We start from the raw sequence: 22041 nt of genomic DNA, 5'->3' as shown, positions 1-22041 counted from the left end.
TGTCTCAACATGCATTTAAGGAAGCACCCAACCACCAGGGGACCAGATCTCTACTGAGCCCTCTGGGTGCTCCTGCATCACAAGCAACAAGTCCATGAAGGCTTTCAAAAGCCAGATCCAAAGAGCCAAGGAGATGGGGGAAGGGAATAGTGCCTATAAAATCCAGAGAAGAACACTGCACATTAGCTCCAGAGGGTGCATTTATCTTTTCTAAAGCAGATTGATGGAAATCTGGAAGCTTTTATTCATTGTGTCATTGAAAACAGCCCTTTCACCTCCAACCCTGGTGCACTTCCAACCACAAAGCAGCAGCCATGGGATCTAGATGCAGCCCAAGACCAGATTCACCCACTCCAGTTTCAGCCACGTTACTCTAGGAGAGCAACTACTTCCCCAACATGGCTGAGCTGGAGGCTGCTGAGCCCAGGGAAGGAACCAGCACTGCCTCCCGCCAGCTGGTTCTCAACAGGAGGACCCAACGCCCCAACAGCCACCCACCAGCCCCCGACCACCACACAAGGACAAGTGGTACTCACTGGCTTTCTCTGTTCGTGCAAACTGCCCCGCTATCAACCACGACAGGGCCGTGACCGCCGCAAGTGCTCCTATGTGCAAGAAAGGGGCTGTGGCCTGCAGGACACAAGAACAGGAGAGAAAAAATGATGACACACAAGTCAGCACCTTGAAAATGCATTGATCTTGCAGGCTCCATAGTGCATCACACCACTCTCTTTCCAGTTGGATTTCACACCATTCCTGCATCAGGCTGCTGCATTGTTTTGGCCATCTCTTCTTCCAAACCCTCCCGTTGCCTTTGGCACTCAGACCACTATGAAGGCAAAGCAGGAAAGCTCTAAACCTTTCTTGGGGAAGAGCTCACCCAATAACACAGATATTTGGAAAAGGCCTCCTTAGACTCCATGCAAATTCAAGTAAGGCTCTTGGTGAGATCAAGTTTTAAATTTGGTGTAGTCCAGTTGAAGACTGGTCAACCGCTCAAATGTCTGGATGGAGATCAGTGACAAGTGGTGCCCCTCAGGTGTCTGTATGGGGACCAGTACTGTTTAATATCTTCATCAATGACACAGACAGTGGGACCAAGTGCACCCTCAGCAAGTTTGCAGATGACACCAAGCTGAGTGGTACAGTTGACACGCCTGAGGGATGAGATGCCATTCAAGAGACCTGGACAAACTCAAGACATGGACCCATGTGAACATCATGAGGTTCAACAAAGTCAAGTGCAAGGTCCTGCACCTGGGTCGGGGCAATTCCTGGTATCTGTACAGGCTGGGGGATGAAGGGGTTGAGAGCAGCCCTGAGAAGAAGGACTTGGGGGTGCTGGGGGATGGAAAGCTGGCCATGAGCCGGCAATGTGCGCTGGCAGCCCAGAAAGCCAAGCGTCTCCTGGGCTGCATCCCCCGCAGCATGGGCAGCGGGGCGAGGGGGGGGATTCTGCCCCTCTGCTCCGCTCTGGGGAGACCCCCCTGGAGCCCCGCGTCCAGCTCGGGGGTCCTCAGCACGGGAAGGACATGGAGCTGTGGGAGCGGGGCCAGGGGAGGCCCCAGCGATGGTCCGAGGGTGGCACAGCTCTGCTGTGAGGACAGGCTGAGAGCTGGGGGGGTTCAGCCTGGAGAAGAGAAGGCTCTGGGAAGACCTGATTGCGGCCTTTCAATACTTAAAGAAGGCTTGTAAGAAAGATGGGGACAAACATTTTACCAAGGTCTGTAGTGACAGGACAAGGGGCTATGGTTTTAAACTGCAAGAGGGTAGGTTTATGTTGGACATAAGGAAGAAATTGTGTACTATGAGGGTGGTGAGACGCTGGCCCAGGTTGCCCAGAGAGGTGGTAGATGCCCCATCCCTGGAAACATTCAAGGTCAGGCTGGACAGGGCTCTGAGCAAGGCAATCTAGTTGAAGGTGTCCCTGCTTATGGCAGGGGGGTTGGAGTAGGTGACCTTTAAAAGTCCCTTCCAACCCAAACCCTTCTGTGATTCCATGAACACCTGAACTGTGTATCACCATGGGACACCACGAGAGAAAGTTTGAGATGGATCCTCCGAGTCATGTTTTTGTTCTCCAATTGCTTGCCTAAATCTTTAAAAAAAAGATGAAAAAGGGAAGCACTTCTGAGAACTCTTAGTCACTTGTGTGAATGCTATTTCCCCCCCCCCCCGTATTTGTGTATATTTGCATACTCCCAAATATACAGCAGTAATCACCAGTAAAACCTCTCAAGCCTTTCATGGGCAAAATATTTTTTGGACCCCTTTTTGAGGCAGAGGAAAAAAAGGAAGAGAGAGAAGGTCTATCAAGAAACTAACAGTTTGCAACTACTTTCCTCTAACGCTTATATAGTCTGCAGCATACCACAAGTCTTTCTTAAAACAGTACTAGAGCACAGAAGTTGCATTCTTTGTTAGAGATATATAAAATTTATGTGCAATGTAAAAAACAAACCCAGAGTGCTCCTCCCACAGGACTGGGAAAAGCATGATGCTCCAGGCCTAGACACCAACGTCCAGAGCATTGCTAGCCAAACCAAGTGGAGGAATTGCCCTCTCCCTCCAGCAACTCTGAGTCACACCCAGCCTCAGTATTTTCCGCCTCTAATTCCGCAGCCAAGCCCTGGTTTGAGTTTAAAGGAAAGAGCCCAGGAGATGGAGACAAAGTGATGTGGTGGCCTCCAGGACTCCATGGGAGTTTTGCTGCAAATTTTCTCATTGCCAAGATTTCCATTTTGGGAGTGATAAACATCAAGACAGGGTTTTATACAGCAGAAAGACACAAAGTCCATGACAGGTACCTGCACTGGTCCCCTTCCCCACCCAGAGAAGCATCCTTGCAGACAACTTACTTGCAGTGAAATAAATACCATTTCCCATTCATCGTCCCAAAGCTGTGCTATCGATGACATGGTCACCACGGTAGTTATCAAGGTTGTCATCAGGCCAATCTGCAACAAATACGAGAGTATTTACATACTGGACCCTACCATTATCATAGAAGTTCTACAGACTGGGAAACAGAGAGAGAAAACTTTTGTCTGTAATAAACTGCCTAAAACAACTAGCCTTAGGACCCACAAGGAAAGAGGTTGGGCTTGTGCACTGTCCCAGCATAACCTCCCCTTTCCACCACTGAAGATACAACACTAAGCTAAACAGTCCCAAGAAGGCACATCTCATGGATGATCTCTCACTTTCTTCACACAGTGGCCAATGGCATGGAAAGATCAGGTGATTTGCCCTGCCAACAAACTAGATTAGAAACAGCTTTAATACAGATTGGATTCTGCCAGGCAACTTCAGGAGACGATCCCGGATTCACCTGGCCCTGCTGCAACAGCCTGTGATGCGCCAGCGCGATGGGAGGGCGGTGGACTTCGCTCAACTTGACTCTCCAATGCTTGTGTTCAGGGATAAAACTTGAACACACCCAACAGACAGCGAACATCACACTTCTCAGTAGAGGGTGAACATGTGTGCAAAGCAAGGCTGTGCATCCCCATCACTAAGCAATCATCTCTGAGATGGTTCAGCACAACTTTGTGCATGGACGTGACTTCACCTGGGTCTGAAATGGCAACAACTGTGCTGTCAGCGTCCAAGCCATGTTGACTGAGCAGTTATAACAGATATCGCAACTTGAGAAGAGGCTCTGGATGACAGTGGCTGAACTGAGACGGCAGAACGAGACCCAGTCCATCAGCCACTTCCCCCAGCCTCCCTCTCCCTCCACATGGAAGCACTCAGAAGTCTGAGCGGAGCAGTCAAAAAGAAAACGTCACCTCCATTTTGAAGGTAAAAAGTTCAAACTGTCAAAAACTGCCATAGAAATAACTCCAGCTGTAAAGACCTAAAATCTGGGCTGTCTGTCAAAAAATAGTTCACCATCCTCCGCCTCTCCGTCTGGTATCTCAGTCTCTGCTGTACCACATGCCTGCTGGATTAAAAGGATGCTGCTGCTCTGTGTCTTGATCTCATGTACTGTCTAGATCTGAAATCTGTGTGCGAGACTTGGGCAGAACAGGCCAACTGATACGTAACGGTGAACTAATCATCTAGGATGCACAGGACATCTCTAGACTTATTTCAGGTTTACTTAATACCTTAGAGAAGGAAATAAAAAAACCCTCACATTCCCAATGTTTACAGAAATAACTTTTGTACGTAAGGACAGGATTTCTCTTTTAGTTTAGCCCTCGGTTCCCTCTTGCTGTTCCTCTCCTGGCTGCCCACAAACAGACCTGCCAACAGCACGAGAGGTGTCCATAGGACAGCAGTGGCTTGCCTCGAGCCTCCAACTTTCAGGGAACATGAACAAAACACATGGGGCAGCAGAAGGGTCCAGATCCAGATGCCCCAGGCTGAAGAGGATCCCCAAGCCAAGAGGCTGCATTCAAACCACCTGCTAACCCTAACCAACCCATTTTTGCACATCCAAGGAAGAACAGGATTTACTTGCCTGCTTAAAAGATACCCCCCAGCTTACCTATAATGGCAAGCCACACTATTTCAAGATATTTCCTCATTGAGGACTCTGAATTAATAAAGCACAAAGCAATGCATGTGGACAATTGCACTTTGCCGTGGGGCTTTGCATGCAGTAGCCATTCTGCTTCCCCCATCCTGTGGTCCGACCTCTGGGCTGCCTGCCAGAGTGTGACACAAGCACACAACCCAGACTGAACCTACTTTTCGTCCATTGTATATCCCCCAAAGCTGAACTCCAAATTCAGCAGTCACAGAAGATTCTGTCAACTAGATTTCTTCAGTACAGCCCTAATTCCCCTTGATGTCGCTGCCCTGTTCAGCACAGAGGTGTTAGGACACAAGCGTATCACCATTCCATCATTTCCTCCTCCCATCAGCTCCAATATATTGCTTCTTACTCTCCTCATGCATCTCCAACTTGGCTTACGATCCTTAGCTCTTTTTGCAGGATTACAGGAGAAAATTGGAAGGAATTGTGCTATTTGCATATACCAGCCTTTCCCACGTGCTTTAATCTATATTTGAAGATGATTCAGCACGGTTGCAGAGAAGAATATTAACTTAATCCAGTCTCTTATCTAAACCTCCTTAGAAAGCTGAGGGAGGTGTGGGGAAGGGGAGAGACAGCGCAACGCATCCGAGTTGTGCTGAAAGGACGACTTTTTTGGAAGAAGGGAAGGAAGGGTGGGTTTCTGTAGGCAAGAACTAACTGATCTCCACCAACACATTCCTCTTCTGGACTTACTCATCCAAACCCACCAGACACCTGGAGCATGTCTGAAAAATACCATTTCCCCCGATGGAGAAACATATGTTAGACTCAAGAATCGACAATTTATTTTCCAGCAGCAGTCAGACGGCCGCCACCCCCTCTTTGCATTGCATCCCCAAGGAAGCATAATTTCTATAGTTTCTAGGAAAAAAAAAAAAAAAAAAGGATGGTGGAGAGGTCTGTGCTCTCCCTGTCCTGGGGGTGGTACATCTGTTCAGGCTCTGATCCTGCAAGACCTTGTCACATGCAGAACAACGAATTTCAGGAGGAGCTGTGTATTGGCAGATACAGGACTGGTCCTTTAATTACCTATTAGCAGATTGCCAGTTACAATTGAATCCTGCCAAGCTATTTTCCTTGGCACTGTCTCTCCCTGCAGCTTGCTACATACCCTTCCTCTCCCCTTCTGTGCTCCAAACATCAGATCTGCATCTTCTCTTACATTTCACAGTAATTTTTTTTTTTTTTTCAAACTGCTTTACATACAAGTCAGGACCTCTGTGGGTTCCAGCAAACCACAACCTGCACATTGCACTCCCCCAGTTTTAATGCCTACATCTTTTCCCAAGGCTTTTCCACAGTCGGTTCTTCCAAGCACATCCTGAAAAGCTTCACATCTGCTCAGCCCCTCCTCCAGGGCTGGGTTCAGCACAGAAAGGAGCACCAGAGAGGTTCATAATGGATTACCACACTGAGCCAAGACCAAAGTCAAGGTGCTCTAATGACACAGTGTTTCTCAATCTCCAAAAGTCAGCAGGTACCCCAAAGCATTTCACCAACCATGGAGCAAAGTTATTGTCCCCAGGCTTTGACTGCCCCTACCGTGCAATTTGCTTAGTCCTCTGAGATGAGGACGCATGCACCACAGACATCTAAAGTTTACACTCTTCCCAAAAACATCATGAAAGCAAGTACCACATACACCACCCGCTCCTTAGACTCCTGTTTTATTGAGATCCTGCTCCTTTCCAAGCTGAGAAGAGCCATTTACCTTGTGAAGCCAGTGCAGGTTCATTTGCTGTCCCACAGCTATGTGACATAGTGCTAGTATCTGGGAGGAAAAAAATTAAGTCAGACAATGGCACTTCACAACCATCAAGTGTTTGCACATGCAGGAACACACCACCACCCCAAAAGATAACCCAACAGGCCAGGGCAGAAAGCAGGGCTGGAGTGGGGATGGGTCCAGCAGACAACACCTAGCTCATCTGTACAGACAGATCCTCTCCAAAGCCAAGGATATGGAGGAAAAGACCAGCCTCCAAGAGGCAGGGAGTTGGAGAGTCTGATCCATGGGCGCACAGCTCCTGGGACCTCAGAAAGCACCAACTACCTGAGGCCAGGGGCATACTACCTCAATGGACACCACCTTGAAGGTCCCAGCACCCTGGGATGAGGGGAAACAACTTGTAGTTGTGATTGGGAAGATACACCAAAGTGGGGTTGGGACCATACTAAGGGAAATAAAAGCTGTATTTCTCCTCAGGCCAGCTGTACTGCCAGTATCAGGGTCTCCGTCTTTACTCTTGATCATCTGAGGTCAAAGACCATGAATTTTTCACTTTCCATTTATTTTAGGTAACTTACGGCTAAGAGAGAGAAGGAGAAAGAAATCACTTCTGAAAGGAAAATTGCTCAAGTCATAGGTGGACCGAGAAGTACATATCCTTTTTAAAACAAACGCACAAACCTTTAGGAAACGGCATTTCATTCTACTCACCAGCAACACTGTAATGTACGTAAAGCCAGCAGCAGTTGTTACAAGTATTGGAATGGACCAGTCACTCCAATATCCCATTCGGTTATATAAAAACCTGAAAGATAAGCATGAAGGACAGATTAAAAAGAGATTCAACACCATAGCAACTTCACTAGGATCAGACAAAACTTTAGAAAATGGGCCTTTCCATTTCCACTGTACAGATGGGAGATAGGCAGCAAAAAGAATAAGTCACTTTGAAACAAAATCCAGTGTTTGTCCTTTGATCTCCCCATGGGAAATTAACTCTGCAAAGAGGAATCAGACAATCACGTCAAACACAGCAACAACATTACTTTGGGGGAGTGGGGGGGAAATAATCCAGGACCAGAACTTGAGTTTTCAGAAAAATATTCCCTACAAACAAGGGAAAAGTATTCCCACATGGGGTGGTGTTTGCCTAAACGATAGATCCACCACTGTCCCATGTTCTCATAGACTAATAAATGCAATATAGAAATAGTATCAAGGACGAGAAGAAAATGAATGTTGCTGTGCATAGCTGTGCTGTATACTCAAGATGCAAACTCTTTGCAGAGGGACGAGCTGATGGAAGAAATTGGCTCTCCTGTACCTATCGGAGACAGTCTCTTATTCCAACGGACTGTAGAGAAGGTCCAATCCTGCAAGAGCGGAGGCTGTCAGGAGTTGGGCTCAGGACTTCCCAAAATGGGGCTGGCTAGAGGAACTGCATCCTTCTGACCTTCTCATCTTCAGCTGACCGAAGGGTTGGTGTGCCCAGGCTGAAGGATGCCTGTGGGGTGTTTTGGCTCAGCAGGTTCCCTCACCCTGGTCCTTCTGTTTGCTTTAAAGCTCCAAATAAGAGATGGGCCATTCAATAGCTCTGTGATCCAACCTTGGCAAGAGGCAGCACCAATGTCCTGATGCGCTGGAGGATCAGAGGCAGGACTGAAGCAAGTTTAGAGCAATACCGAGGTACAGGTGACATCCTACAGGTATATCTCCAAAGCATATATCTTCAAACCAGCTTTGGCTCCTCTAGGCCATCACTCACCAGTGAATTCCCCCCAGTTTCACTGCACACATGCAGAACAGCTGTCATCTCGTCAAGGCTTAGCAGCACAAAAGCATAGAAGCCACATGTTTTTCTAATGGCCTAGTGGCCACAGCACTGCTCTAAAAGCAGAAACCCCCACGTTCACTCACTGCTTTAGCTGTTGGGATTGCAGTGCTCTTCCCCCACCACCTCTCCGACCGACAGGCAAAGAAGTAGCCTCCACCCTCCTGCTGAAGCTGATTTTTCTTCCCTCCTCTCTTCTATTTACCCAGGTATCCTCCCCACTCTCAGTTATCAGGTTTTCCAACCCTGTATTTCAGAGGACAGATTCAGCTCAGCATCCTGCCTCTCCTCATCATTTTCATGAAGCCAATGGGCAGCGAAAGCTTTATGAAGATGAGCAGCAGGTGAAGCAGACCATTATTGATAGCAGCAGCATGGTAAGAGACACTGTCCCTTGTGCCTAGCAGTGGGCCTCAAATGTCAAGTTGGCATTTAAATAGCAATATGCTTCCCAGTAAAACTGTCCTGGAGTTGGATTCGAGAGTCATTAAAGCACATTACAGCAAAACCTCAGCAAGACACAAGATAGACTCAGTCAACTATCCCTGGCCAGAAATGCAGGAGACCCAGGTCCCACCACACCAGGACAGAGATAGCCAAATCCCAGAAACCTTCTCGCAACTTCTGAGAGTTCAAGCCTGACTCAGATTAACACTTTTTAGAAAAAAACATCACTAGGTTGACTTGGATTGGGGTTAACTTTATGTCCATGCCTAGGCACTATGATCTCCTGTGCACCTCTGAACACAAGACCATAGGAAGCCCATCCTGACCTGCCAATCTCAGGACCGAGTTCTGCTGAAGAGGAGCAACCAGATTCAGAACACACCTGAGCAGAGACTCCAGAAGGCTGAGTTGAGACAGACTTCACTGTATTAAAGGATCCCATAACACAGTAGACATTGGGCTTCTCCAACATCTGACAGCATGGGGCTCAGATCAAATGGTCCCACTGGCCTTCCTCAGCCCTACTCATCAGCTCATTCAATAAACTGACCAAGGCTAGGACCCAGGGTTTTTCATTGCTTTTTTTGGTTACCACAGACACAAATGCTGCATGCAAGCAGGTCAAAGACTTAACCTCCTCCCCACCACTCAAATCCAGCATCATTCATCAGCCAAACTCTGGCTTGACAACTGCCCCACCCATTCTGTCCAGGAGTAAAGCTCCCACATAGGATCTGGAGAGCAAGTCATTTGTCATGTTTGTTGAGCCCAATGTCCAGGTTCCGCTCAGGGATTCAAAGAGCCATAACAAAGGGGTATGGAGGGATTCAGACTGCTGTTAGTAAAAAAAGAGGGAAGAAAGAAAAGAGGGCTCCTCTGAAGTCTTTGCTCATGCCACCACCAAGAGCTTCCTTAGCTCAGCTTCGGTACAGTTAAGTTTTTGCTCTGATATCCCCTCAAGTGTCAGGTCTTCACTTGATGTGCAAATGACTGTTTTTAAATGCTGTTTCCATAGTAGTTATGAACCAGATGAGCCTTCTCCAGAACTAAGGAAGAAAATATTGGCTACACAGTCTTGCATTTATTAGTCCTGCTCCAGAGGGAACACAGCCAGGTTCACAAATTACAGCATCTTTCACATCCTTCATTAACCAACATGGAGCTTTCTGTTGCAGTATATAGCTTGCACACTGGAGATCTGAAGTATAATGCAATTAAGCATAGACACCAAAGAGGGAAATGCCCAAAGCGATAAATTAAAAAAAAAAAAAAATTTACTTAAATTTAAGAGGCACAAAGCCCTTTCACTGACAAGGACCTCATTGCATATTCAGCCTTGCAGAAAACAGTTAAAAGCCTGCAAGCAATACATGCGGGGCTATAATTTTGCCTTGTCTTTCTAAAGCCCATTTCAATCTCAGAATAGTCCCTTAAGTCTTTACAAGTTTAAAGGCCAAATATCCACATTTATGTAGGTAAACCCTATCACTGCCACAATTTAATTAGGTCAGTTTGGTTTTACATAGATAGGTGCACCAACTGCTGGACCCCAAACATGCCTGAACTACAGGCAGGGTTTGCTATGCTAATCTGTAGGTTTCTGCTACCTCTTAAGTCACCTCTGGCAGCTGCTCAGCAGCATTTAGCTATGCTCTGCACATCTGGGTTAAGAAACAAGTTTCAAGTACCATTTTAACCAAAAAAACCACAGAATAGAGGTATTGCAGTGCATTGTAGTTTCAACTAGAATAATGAGGCTTTACATTAGCATGCCAATAACCCTGTTGAGAAGGACCTGGGGTTATGGAGGACATGAGGTTGAATCAGCCAATAGGGTACCTCCACTGTGAATAAGTCAAACCACATAGTGGGTAGCATTAAGAGAAGTGTCACCAGCAGACCAAGGGAAGTTGCTCTCCCCTCTGCTCAGCACTGGTGAGGTGGCACCAGCACCACCGTGCCCTGGTTTGGGCCTCCGAGTTAGAGTCATAGAATCAGTTAGGTTAGAAAAGACCTTTAAGATCATCAAGGCCAACCGTTAACACAACACTGCCAAGTCCACCACTAAACCATGTCCCTAAGCACCACATCTACCCAGCTTTTAAAATACCTCCAGGGATGGGGACACCACAACTTCCCCAGGCAGCCTCTTCCAATGCTTGACAACCCTTTTGGTGAAGAAGTTTTTCTTAGTATCCAATCTAAACCTCCCCTTGCACAACTTGAGGCCCCTTCCTCTTGTCCTATCGCTTGTTACTTGGGAGAAGAGACCGACCCCCACCTGGCTCCAGCCTCCCTTCAGGCAGTTGTAGAGAGCGATAAGGTCCCCCCTCAGCCTCTTTTTCTCCAGGCTAATCAACCCCAGTTCCCTCAGCCGCTCCTTTTAAGACTTGTGCTCTAGACCTTTCACAGCTTCATTGCCTTTCTTTGGACACACAATTTGGACAGTTCAAGGAGGATGTGTAGGGGGTCCAATGCAGAAGTACCAAACCAAGATGGTGAGGCACCCAGGGAACACAGATTACTAGGAAAGCTTGAGGAAGCTGGATTTGTTTAGTCTCACAGAGGAGAAGCTATGAGATGATCTAATTGCTGCCTACGCTGTCTGACAGACAGTTACGAAGATGATGAAATCAAACTCTTCAAGGGTGACAGACACTGTCACGAGGGGAAATGACCCTTAGAAGTTCGGGTTGGAAAACCTTCTCCTCACAGCGGGTGGTGCAGTGCTGGAACAAGTCCCAGAGAGGAGAGAAGTCTTCAACCTTGGGGTTTCAAGACTTCAGTCAACCTGGTCTACTGCTAGCGATAGTCCTCCTTTGAGGGGCTGGTTGGACAGATGCCTCCAGTCTTTCTTCACCTGCTATGGTGGGACAGGTCAGAAGTTCAGCATTGTTGCCTGCACATGACATGAGGAAGGAGAGCTCACAAGGGTGATCTTCGGAGGGCAGGAACAAGCTCAGCAGCTCATCACCAATGCCACAGCAATTCTTTACCCCAGTGCCTCCAGAAAGCCCCTGCTAGTAACTTGGTGTGCTAGGTCCTGTACAGAGATGGCGTTTGCCCCAAAAAGACTTTCATCGAGGCTGAGAGAGGTCATGGCTTGCAAATAAATCAGTGGAGCAGAAAGGAAGGCAACAGGAACAAGTATCAAAGAAACACTGTCCACAAATACAGCCCAGAAGTGATATAGCCACTGAGGAACAGCAAAGATGGGGTTTCTGAGAGCCAGGATCCCACTGTATCTCATCAGCAACAGGCTCACAGCTCTGTCAGGTCCAAAATGATGCTTTCATCTCCATTACATCCCATCTGGCTGAAAACTGTTCTGTTTTAATGGAGCCCACGCATCTGCACTGGGAAAGAAGAGGGCCAGGCTCTGAATGGACCCAGTGGAAATTGTTTCCTCTCTGCCTGGAACCACCATGGCTGTAATTAAAACCTCGCCCCATGTTATCATTCTCCCTCCCAGCCTTTCAGGCTGTTTTTCAGAAACGCTGCTGTTCTCCACCTCTCATGCCAGTGCGCGGAGCAGGGATCTAATTGGGGTTACAGCACATACAAAGCACTGACCCATTTTCAGCACTCAATGACAATGCTTGAACAGATGTAGCCCTGCTATTTTGCATCCAGAGAGCCTCTTCCATGATTGTTGTGCACAAGAGGGCTTGTTTTTCCAGTGCTGTCAATCCAGAAGTGCTTCTAGCACCCTGTGCGCGCTGGGTTGCATGGCAGGGAACGGGCTTTGGTCTGCAGGTGATATGTGGGCATTTTAAAGCCCAAATCTCTCTTGCATCCAGAGCAGACCTGCACATCTCCTCCCATTCCTGCAAGAATATTTAGAAACCCCAAACTTTGCAGCACCGTGGCTGCAAAGCCCATTCACAGCATTCCCAGGGCTTTGCTTCATCTTTGCATGATTTTTTTTTAGCCCTTTCTCAACTTTGAGCTAAGACAGATTTGGCTTTGCACTGGAGCTGACTAGAAGCGTTCACATCCTTTACTAAACATAAACTGAAAGAAAGAGGATTTCCAAAATACCCTTGAAAAAAGGCATTTTTTTAATGCTAGTATTATAAATAATCAAGAGCAATGGTGATGGTTTCAGTTCTCAGAGTGTGGGTCTGAGCAAAGAGCAAAAAAAACCACACTCCTGGGAGGAGACAACTCACACCATTAAGTTAGTAAACCCTCTCCCTCACACAACTTCAGCAGGTGATTCATTTAAGGGATAAACTACCCACTGTGTTTTATAATACAGTGTACATATTATCTTTGACAAGATGATGATATCAAAGTAGTTTGGTTAGAAGAGAGCCAAAGGTACTGTCAAAATGTTTTAAGATGCTGCTGAGATAGTAAAAGGGAGAATAATTTTCAGCACTGGGGGGAGCTGGCAACACCCTAAATTCACCAGCACATCCCACTGGAAAGCTTGTTTTCAGCTCCTTCCAACTTTGCAACATTTTCCACACCCATGTCTGCTTCAGGCTGAATTTTTGTCATTTATATTTTGTGGAAAGTTGCAGCCAAATTGCTCAGCCACTTCCAAAAACAGCCAACCACAGAAACAAACAAACAAAAAAAACAACCAAAAAGTTTCCACATGATTTCAGCACCATCTTTTTTTTTCCACATGCTGTTCACGAGGGAGCACACCTACCCCAAGCTCTGTTACAGCCACACAATGGAGACATGAGGACACATTACATCTATCAGTGAAGACAGGCAGAAGCAGCTCTCCTTCAGTCTCACTTCCCACTTAGAATCACAGAATCATTTAGGTTGGAAAAGACCTTTCAGATCATCGAGTCCAACCGTTAACCCAGCACTGCCAAGGCCACCACTAAACCATGGCCCCAAGCACCACATCTCCCCGGCTTTTAAATCCCCCCAGGGATGGGGACTCAGCCCCTGCCCTGGGCAGCCTGGGCCAGGCCCTGACAGCCCTTTGGGGGAAGAAGTTTTTCCCCATACCCAACCCAACCCTGCCCTGGCGCAGCTTGAGGCCGTTCCCTCTCGTCCCAGCGCTTGTTCCTGGGGAGCAGAGACCGACCCCCCCGGCTCCAGCCTCCTTTCAGGCCGTTGCAGAGAGCGATGAGGGCTCCCCTCAGCCTCCTCTTCTCCAGGCTGAGCCCCCCCAGCTCCCCCAGCCGCTCCTCCCCAGCCTTGTGCTCCAGCCCCTGCCCCAGCCTCGCTGCCCTGCTCTGGCCACGCTCCAGCCCCTCCATGGCCGCCTTGGGGTGCGGGGCCCAGCGCTGAGCACAGCATTCGAGGGGCGGCCTCACCAGTGCCCAGCACAGGGGGACCATCCCTGCCCTGCTCCTGCTGGCCACACTGTTCCTGATACAAGCCAGGGTGCCACTGGCCCTCTTGCCCACCTGGGCACCCTGCTGGCTCATGTCCAGCGGCTGTCGACCAGCACCCCCAGGCCCTTTCCCGCCAGGCAGCTCTCCAGCCACTCCGCCCCAAGCCTGTAGCGTTGCATGATGTTGCCTTTACTGTCATTAACAGGTCCATCCGAAGGACCCAAATGCATCCAACCCAGTGTCAAACAGCTCTTAGAGGCATATGATGGCAGCCAGATTTGTTCCCTCTGCAATGGGGAAACTCTACTCACCAGTTGATTTCATTGTAGTCGTTGTGAACTTCCCACCAGAAGTAAAACCAGACCAGGGTCAGGAAGAAGGATGAGGCGAGGATGAGGAACCAGAGGCGCTCCCACTGTGGATGGAAAGAGAAGTCAGCATTAATACTATCCCGTTTCAGGGCCAGTGCCTCATCCTGTCCCACATCTCATCTAGAAGCAGTTGAGATTGGATGGAGTAACTAGACATTTCCAAGGGCAGATTTCAGACACCTTTCTACCCTGGGGGAGGTGGAAGATGCAACCCTGGTCCCCAGCTCTGGGCAGAGGGGTCACTTAAGTAGATTCATCTTATGTGGAGCTGGAACAACATTTCTCCGGCTCTCAGGGTATGTGGAACGAGGAAGCATTTCTGGATACAGAGCTGGTTTGGTTTTTGGTTTTCTTTTTTTTTTTTTTTTTGGTTGGGGTTTTGGGGCTGTTTTGGGTTTTGTTTGCATTTTTTTTGAGGCAATTGTTTAACTACATTTTCCATTCACATGTGAGAGATGCAACTTGGCATCTTGCTCTGCCATGGGTTCAGCCTAAATGACTGAGTAGTTATCACATGGCAAAGACTACGCAGCAGGTTAGGGATGCTACTGCTACACAGACACATGAACCCTTACTCCTTCCCCCAGGGCACTCAGATCCTGCAGAGCCAAGCCACCCATCCGCAACATTTATACCCACCACCACCACACGTGTAAGTGTTTTGCAAGTAATATGGCAGGAGGAGAGACCACACCAGCATCAGATGAAAGATATTTGCACCAACATTCAGTTTTGGTGAATGTTTCAACTAATATTCCACCACCCCCACCCCCAAAAAAATCCCCAAAACATCTGGTCAGTGCCCCACCCCAATAGCATGGGTAAAATCCTAAACCACAAGGACATCCATGAAGAGAACAGTGTTGCAAGAAAACCGTCCCTAACTAGCACCATTTCCACGTGCTCCTTGTTGGTTTTACTCTGCAGGCATTAAGTAGTCCACATATGTTTCCTTTTCAACTAGCATCCAGTCTGTTCGGAACAAAACACTGAAATAAATTTGTTATGGAAAATATTCAAATTAATCCTCTCTTCCCAGAATGAGCAAGGAGGGATGAATATTGAAAAAGTGTATGAGCAACTCTACTACTATAATTTCCTTCTAGACCCTGAGCACATCATTAATCTCTTTTGAAAATGCCCTTTTCTCTAGTGAACTGTCTCATGGCTTTTCAATTATGCAAAACAATGTAACCAATATAAACACTGTTTTGGTGATATAAAAAAACCCACTACTTTCTTTGCCTTCCCTTTCCATCTTAAGCACTGAAGCTATTTACTTAACTGCGTACAGACTGTGTTTCATCATGCATCACCCTGGATACCATCTTGTGCTACAGCTCTTCCTTGTATGCTCCATCTCATAAAAAGTGCCAAAAGAAAAAGAAAGCAATAAAAAGGGTTGGAATTATTTAATTTTTGCTGCGCCAAAAATGATGTTTTCTGCTAGAAATTCCCAATTCTTGGCCAGGAGTTATGGTTAAAACTTTTCTTCAACTTAGCTCAAGTTCGTTACCCATCTTCGATCAAACCTCAGTATCACCAGGTGCCTAATTCCCATGTGGGGATTTGCGTTCCAGATAAATGAGGCAAAAGGAACCAGAAGGCAGTACACAAAGGGACTTCTACAGCGCACCTACTGGGTACATACAAAACCACATGGCCAAACTGCTCTGCCATGAGCTTAAAGACCATCATCTCCCCACCTCATCCACAGGCCTGCACCTATATGCACAGGTGAGCTCCTGGAGGGAAAGCGCTGAGGTTGGAATGGGGGTTTTCCCCCACAAAACACCCCATCTTTGGTAGGAGGATGCCAGCCATGGCATCTACGTCAGCTCCATAGCCCCCACCAGCCTTCCCCAGTCCCCAAAGCAGCAGCAAGAGTGCAACATCTCTCCATGATGAACCTCCTCCACACCAACCACCACTGCACAGCTGAGCCAACCCTTTCCAGCCAAGAAGTTTCAGATTAAAATCTACCCATGGAACATCTGGATTATATAAACACCCAAACCAAAACCCACCCACACCTTCACTCCATCCCACCAAAATTCCCCAGGAGGAAGTGATTGCTAACCCTTTCAGCAGACTATGACTATTTTCTCCTGGTTGCCTTCCAGCCTGCAGATCTCGAAGCTTTCAAACCTCACTTTCCCTACTGTTTGCTGTTTTTTTTCCCCTCTCCATTTGGGGCTAACACCTCCTTGCACCTATCATCAACACTGCTGAATCAGTTAACTGGACAGGATTTTGCAAGGCAAGTGAGGTTTGAAGTATCTCAAGTGCTGAGGACCAAAATTGCAACAAAAAAATCCTCCAGCTGTTTAAAGGTCATTATGGGATAAGCTTGGCCAGTATTCATGCACCAGATGACATGGATTTGGTAAACAAGCCAAGGAAAACATTTCAGAACATGTTTGGGCTTTTTTTCTTTTTAAATATTTTTTTTTTTCCCCCTCATTTACATGCAAGTAGCATAGCTTGTGTCAAGCTCTCTAACAGCTATTTTGGTCTGTCCTTGACGGTGCACTTGCCAGATATACTTGCTTGGCTGATTTTGTGAAAACCCAGTCAAATTCTTCAAGGGTTGACATATTTCAGCAAGTTCAAGCACTGTTCTGGGTGGGCTTTCAGAAGAACAGGGAACATCTCAGCACCACTGATGCTATTCAGCATGAACTGAACCAGAATCTGAACCTACATGAATCTTACCTACATGCACAATATCTTGAATTTAGCCCAGGTCCTGTACGACCTCTTTCCAACAGCCCCTCATCAGAAGAGCTTTAGAGGCCCCTACTTTGCAAGCTCCCACGTGCTCTAAAGCAAGGTAAAATCTGCAACATGCAACAGCTTCAAAACTCTACTGCCAAAAATAAAGACTTAAAATCATGTCATCCTGATCTCTCAATCACAGCCACAAGTAGGTGGAGGAAACGGTGCCACTTCACCTACAGAAACTCATGCAGAACCACTAGAAAGTCTGCAGGTGCTTAAAAAAACATCCACATTTTCAGGTCCATGACATTTTATAAGAATGTCAGCGCTGACATTTGTTCGAGAAAACCATCCCTTCGCCACAGTTCCCTTTCGGTTTCTCCCTCTTCCCACAGGAATATGATGGACATGCTCACTAGTTACCAATTACTCACACTGAGCTTAAACACACACAGCGCTTAGTATTGTCCTGCAAAAGAACTCAACCGAGCACATCTGTATTAGCACCTTCATTCCTATCAGGATGCATTTTGGAAGTAGCTCACCCTTTCGTCCTGCTTTGCGTGTTGTGGTTCACATCACTAAAGGACTTTGGGTGAAGCTAAACCAGATGTGCTCCAGGAGTGAACTCAATGCACCTCAACCACCAACGGGCACTCGGTCCATAGGACCAAATTAGAGCTAGTCCTAAGTGACCACACCACCACCTCCAAAATGCTTGGACCGTGAGCATCAGGATCTCAGCACTATCTCTTTCCACAAACCTCTTCTCTTGGACCACACTACTTGCTAATGCAGATGTAGCCATGGCATCTTGCAGAATGGCACAAACCATTATTAACCTCATTATACCGACATTTAATTTTAAAGGAAAGCAGTAAACGAAGAGTCTCTGTTTTCCTCCAGCACATGTACCATGTGCTTGGTTCAGCTCAAAAAAAGCCAACTGGTACATGGACTAGGTCTTGGCAGAGCACACCCACTGAGATGGCCACAGCTCAAAAAACAGTGGCGAGAGTCTCACTGAAAATAAAGGAAGTGACTTTGAAGTGAGAATATTTAAAAGGATCAGGCACAGGTTGAAGATTTGGCACTGCAGAAGCACTTTCAGAACCAGACATCTTACGGGTACCACTGTGCTTGTGATCTCAGGTCTATTGTGGGGCCACTTCTAGTAATGGGAATAAGATTTCTTACTCCAAGAGCATCTACAGACATAATCAGAAGAGCCCCAAAAGGAAACCAAAGAAGACTGAGACATGTTACCAAGTTGCAGTTTGTCAGTGATTTTTTAATTTTTTTTTTCTTTTAAAAACACAGAATCCTTAAGAAAAAATAATCAGTGTTTCATCCATTCTCCACCACTTTTGTGCATCCCCAATCCCCACCCTGTGTCAGGTGGGAACATAACTAACACCAAAGGAAGGGATGATGAGGAAAAAAAACCCACAACCCAAAAAACCCCACAAAACAGATTAAATGAAATTGCCACAGAAAGAGCCAGTTTGTGATTCAACTTCAAAGTTGGTTCGTGCGTTGTACCTGCTCTTGTGCTGCAAGTTTTAATCTAACTCGTTAAGAACAGCCCTGACCTTCGTATCACAGAGCACAGAAGAGATTTTTCCAATTTGAGGATTAGTTTTGATTAACTGAAGTCTGCACCAGCCTCTTCTGCTGCAACTCCCCAACACAGACAAAGGTCGTGGCATTATTTACCACCTGGCACCGGTGGCACAGGAAAGCAGAGAGGCTTAAGAAGATTATTTTATTTCCTGTAAAATCTGTAGGAGATATCATGAAGTTCATCTACATACACATTCCCACTACCCCTCCTACAGGGACTATTTCAATTTAGTCAAACTTGCTATATTAGAAGCAATGAGATTTCTCACCCATTTCTACATTCTAGCTGATCGCACATTTACTGGAAGACACTTTTAGTGTGATACCATTTGTAAACCAAAGAAATTCTTCAACCAGCAGGCCCATGCTTTTTAAAAAGTTTCTTTAGAGAAGGTATCCTGGCTGTCACTAGAAAGCGATCCTCTGCCAAAACTAGCAGAGCTAACGCGCATCTGTCTGCCACAGCTATTCCCTGCTGAATTATAGGGCGAACACAACTCAACGCCGTGCTGTTCTAGAGAGGACAGAACCACATCCATTTGATAATTTACTTGATGAACCCTTATCAAGCCTTTAGATCACCAAATTGCCCATTATCTTCCCAAAAAGCAAATCAGCACAGCATCAGGATCTAAATGGAGTGTGATTTGGACTCAGAACAGAGAAAGAACACTTAAGATCTTAAAATCAAGATTGCCTAGGGTGAGACTCCATTGATCAGAAATGGCTATTGCTGCTTTTACACTTGCCCCTCTTCCCGAGGTTTAAATATTTTTATCATTAAGCTGGGTCTCTCAGAAAGTATGTCCCAAGCCCTGTCTGGGGCATGCAGGCAAAACAGAGTACAACATGTGAGATTACATTAAATTGCTTATTTCCTACCAAGTATATTCCCAAAGGTCACCAAAATGCTGTGCAATGAGCTAAGCTGCCCCCCTCGCTCCTTTGCACCCAGCTGAAGGAGGTTGCATTGGCTCAGGGTCTGCTCCATTAAAGCCAAGAAAAGCCAAGGCTAGAGCCAGCTGATTTGCTGGCAGCCTATGGATGAAGCAAAGCACAAACATTTTCCTTCACTGAAGTTGCTAGAGTCACCCCAGTCAACACCAGTCCTGAAATGCCCTCCTCCACCTGCGGTGGTTGCTAGAGACCTCTGTCAGCTCATCCCAAGTGAGCAGCAAGACTTGCATCCTTGGGATGCCCCTACGTCTCCTGGCCTTGGCATAAAACCGCAGGAGCCCCTCAAAAGTAAACCCACCGCCTCCAGCATCCTCTCTGGCACCCAGAAGGAATGTAGAGTTTCAAAATGAACTGGAAAGAGAGAAGCCTGCTTTGAACTGTGAATGGGTAAGAGGAAATGCCAGTGCTGGATGGATTAGGGCTCCATTCCTACGCGGATTAGCTCATAGCAAACAACGGTCCAGCAATCAATCAGCGTGGGCGAAGTTGGGACCCTTCCAACTTGTGCATCCCTAGAAGCTTTCCGGTGAAGGAAGTCAACTGCCACTGCTGTAATGCCGCTGGGAGCTTGCCCCAGTTTATACCAGTATAGATAATCATGGCAGCTCACAGATAGAAACAGACTTTTTTTTTTTTTTTTTTTACAGTCCCCCCCTTTTGATTCACATCCAACTGTGAGGATTGCACAGATCCTCGCATCCAACCCTCTGTGGCAGTAGGTCCCCAAAGCTCTCCCAGAGCAGCTGAAACCACAGCAAGCAAGATTTCACCTAAAGGGCCTTAAAAATAGAGGTGAGGTTGTGTTTGCTTGAAAGTGAAGCAGATTTCTTTTCCTGATTAAAAGATATTTTCTTTAAAAGACTAAAAGACTAACAACTTCACATTAAGCCACCATTGAGACCAGTCAGAGGAAACACACTGTTTTGTGGAAGAAGTTTAAGTCGGACAAGCGCAGCAAGTGGAGTACCATAATTTTCTTCACAACACCCCATGAAAACCCTTCACAGAGAGTGTAAGCGAGCTTAAAAGAAGGGAAGAATAAACCTGCATTCACAATTCAAGTGAGTCGGCTTACAGGTGCCTTGGTCTTTTAACAAAATTCAATAAAACAGAAGACAGTTCTTCGAAAGAAGGGCTCAAACAGAAAAATGCAAAAGAAAAATAAAAAAAGAAAGTAAAAACCAACTATTGAATCCCCTCAGACTTAAAGCTCCCTTAGCCTGGAGGGCCTCAAATCAAGAAAGATCATCAGTAACATTTACAAAGAAAAGCTGAAAACCCTAAACCACAGAGCAAGGGAAAAAAAAAAAGAAGAAAGAAAAAAAGAAAAAAGCAGACCTTCACCACAGACCACTATGTCAAGACCCAACCTTCATTTGAAGAGCAGACAGGAAAGATGGGTAGCTTTTGCTACCGACCGGAAAGACAGCATGACGGCGGGGAGGCTGAAATCAATAGAAAAACTCCAGCTCACTTCCCTGCACTCTGGCTTTGAACCAAAAATCTTTTATTGCTAGATTCATTATTTCAGGAAAGTGGATAAACTGAGTTCCCTTTCAATTCTGCATTCCTCTTGGCTGTTAATTCGTATTTCACGCTGCACCAGGAAATCACTCATCATTAAATGCTATTGGCAGAGCAGACTCCTTCCTTGTCTCATTGCTAATCCGAGCAGAACCGAGGTTTATTCTGCCAAAACTGTGCAGAGATCCCCTTCCTCCTTTAAAATATGTATTTTTCAACCTTCCTCTTAAAATAGTTGGCTTTCCAAATCCAAAAACTGAGTGCCGTATGGTCCTATGTTTGGAAAAAGTCAGTGCAAGCCAGAGCCATAAAAACATCTGACTCACTTCTCCACATTAACACTGAGTTATAATAAACATCGTGCAGAGTAATCCAACCTAACAAGTTAAAATTCTTTTTCCATTTCACCTGCTGATAGGATCTGTGTTCTGGTCAGTGGTTTCTGTGATCAGAGACATTAAGCCTGTTTCTAATAAATATAACCAGCTACTGAAAAAATGTGGAAGGAAGTCGCCCCACACTGAAAAAATAGCAAGTGTATTTATCTATAGCTACCCTGGACAAGAATTATTACCTATGCGTATGTGAGGCTATAGTGGCCTCCATGTACAGTCAAACAGAGGTTTGCTCCAAGCAAGAGTTTCAATTAAACGCTCTAAATTTGCTCCGGAGGAAGCTGGCCCTCTTTGTTGGCTATATAAAGAGCCTCTGAAACCATCTTCTCACTTTCAACACCTACAACTAGATAGTGTGAATATCTCCCCACCATCCAACCCATGGGTCTCTTTCCATCAACATTAATAGAAACACGTTCCACCCCCAGTCCCCATGACCGGAGAGGACTTTCACAATAACTTTGTGTACAAGGGGTGCTAAACAGTCTCACATTTCAGTCTGCTCCCTCCAGCATCTCCCCAAATACCACCGCTCGAGCCAGGACCACGGCATGCCACGTGAGGTGGTAGATGTGCCTGCTGGAG

General features: G+C 46.5%; 1 protein-coding gene across 1 annotated transcript in view; it reads right to left on the bottom strand.

Moving 5' to 3' along the window:
- GDPD5 (glycerophosphodiester phosphodiesterase domain containing 5) overlaps positions 1 to 22041 on the bottom strand; it is a gene marked incomplete at both ends in the record, with an annotated part of 115088 nt that overhangs the window by 38573 nt on the left and 54474 nt on the right. The window contains 5 exons of the mRNA XM_082337138.1: positions 537 to 630; positions 2859 to 2957; positions 6261 to 6320; positions 6990 to 7083; positions 14177 to 14280. Of these exons, the coding sequence (XP_082193264.1) occupies positions 537 to 630; positions 2859 to 2957; positions 6261 to 6320; positions 6990 to 7083; positions 14177 to 14280 (451 nt within the window). The remainder of the gene's footprint in view (positions 1 to 536; positions 631 to 2858; positions 2958 to 6260; positions 6321 to 6989; positions 7084 to 14176; positions 14281 to 22041) is intronic.

The sequence above is a fragment of the Platalea leucorodia genome, assembly GCF_965183815.1.
Source record: "Platalea leucorodia genome assembly, chromosome: 2".
In the NCBI taxonomy this organism is placed as follows: Eukaryota; Metazoa; Chordata; class Aves; order Pelecaniformes; family Threskiornithidae; genus Platalea; species Platalea leucorodia.
Note: the sequence above shows the minus strand (reverse complement) of the source record. Positions and strands in the feature narration are given on the sequence as shown.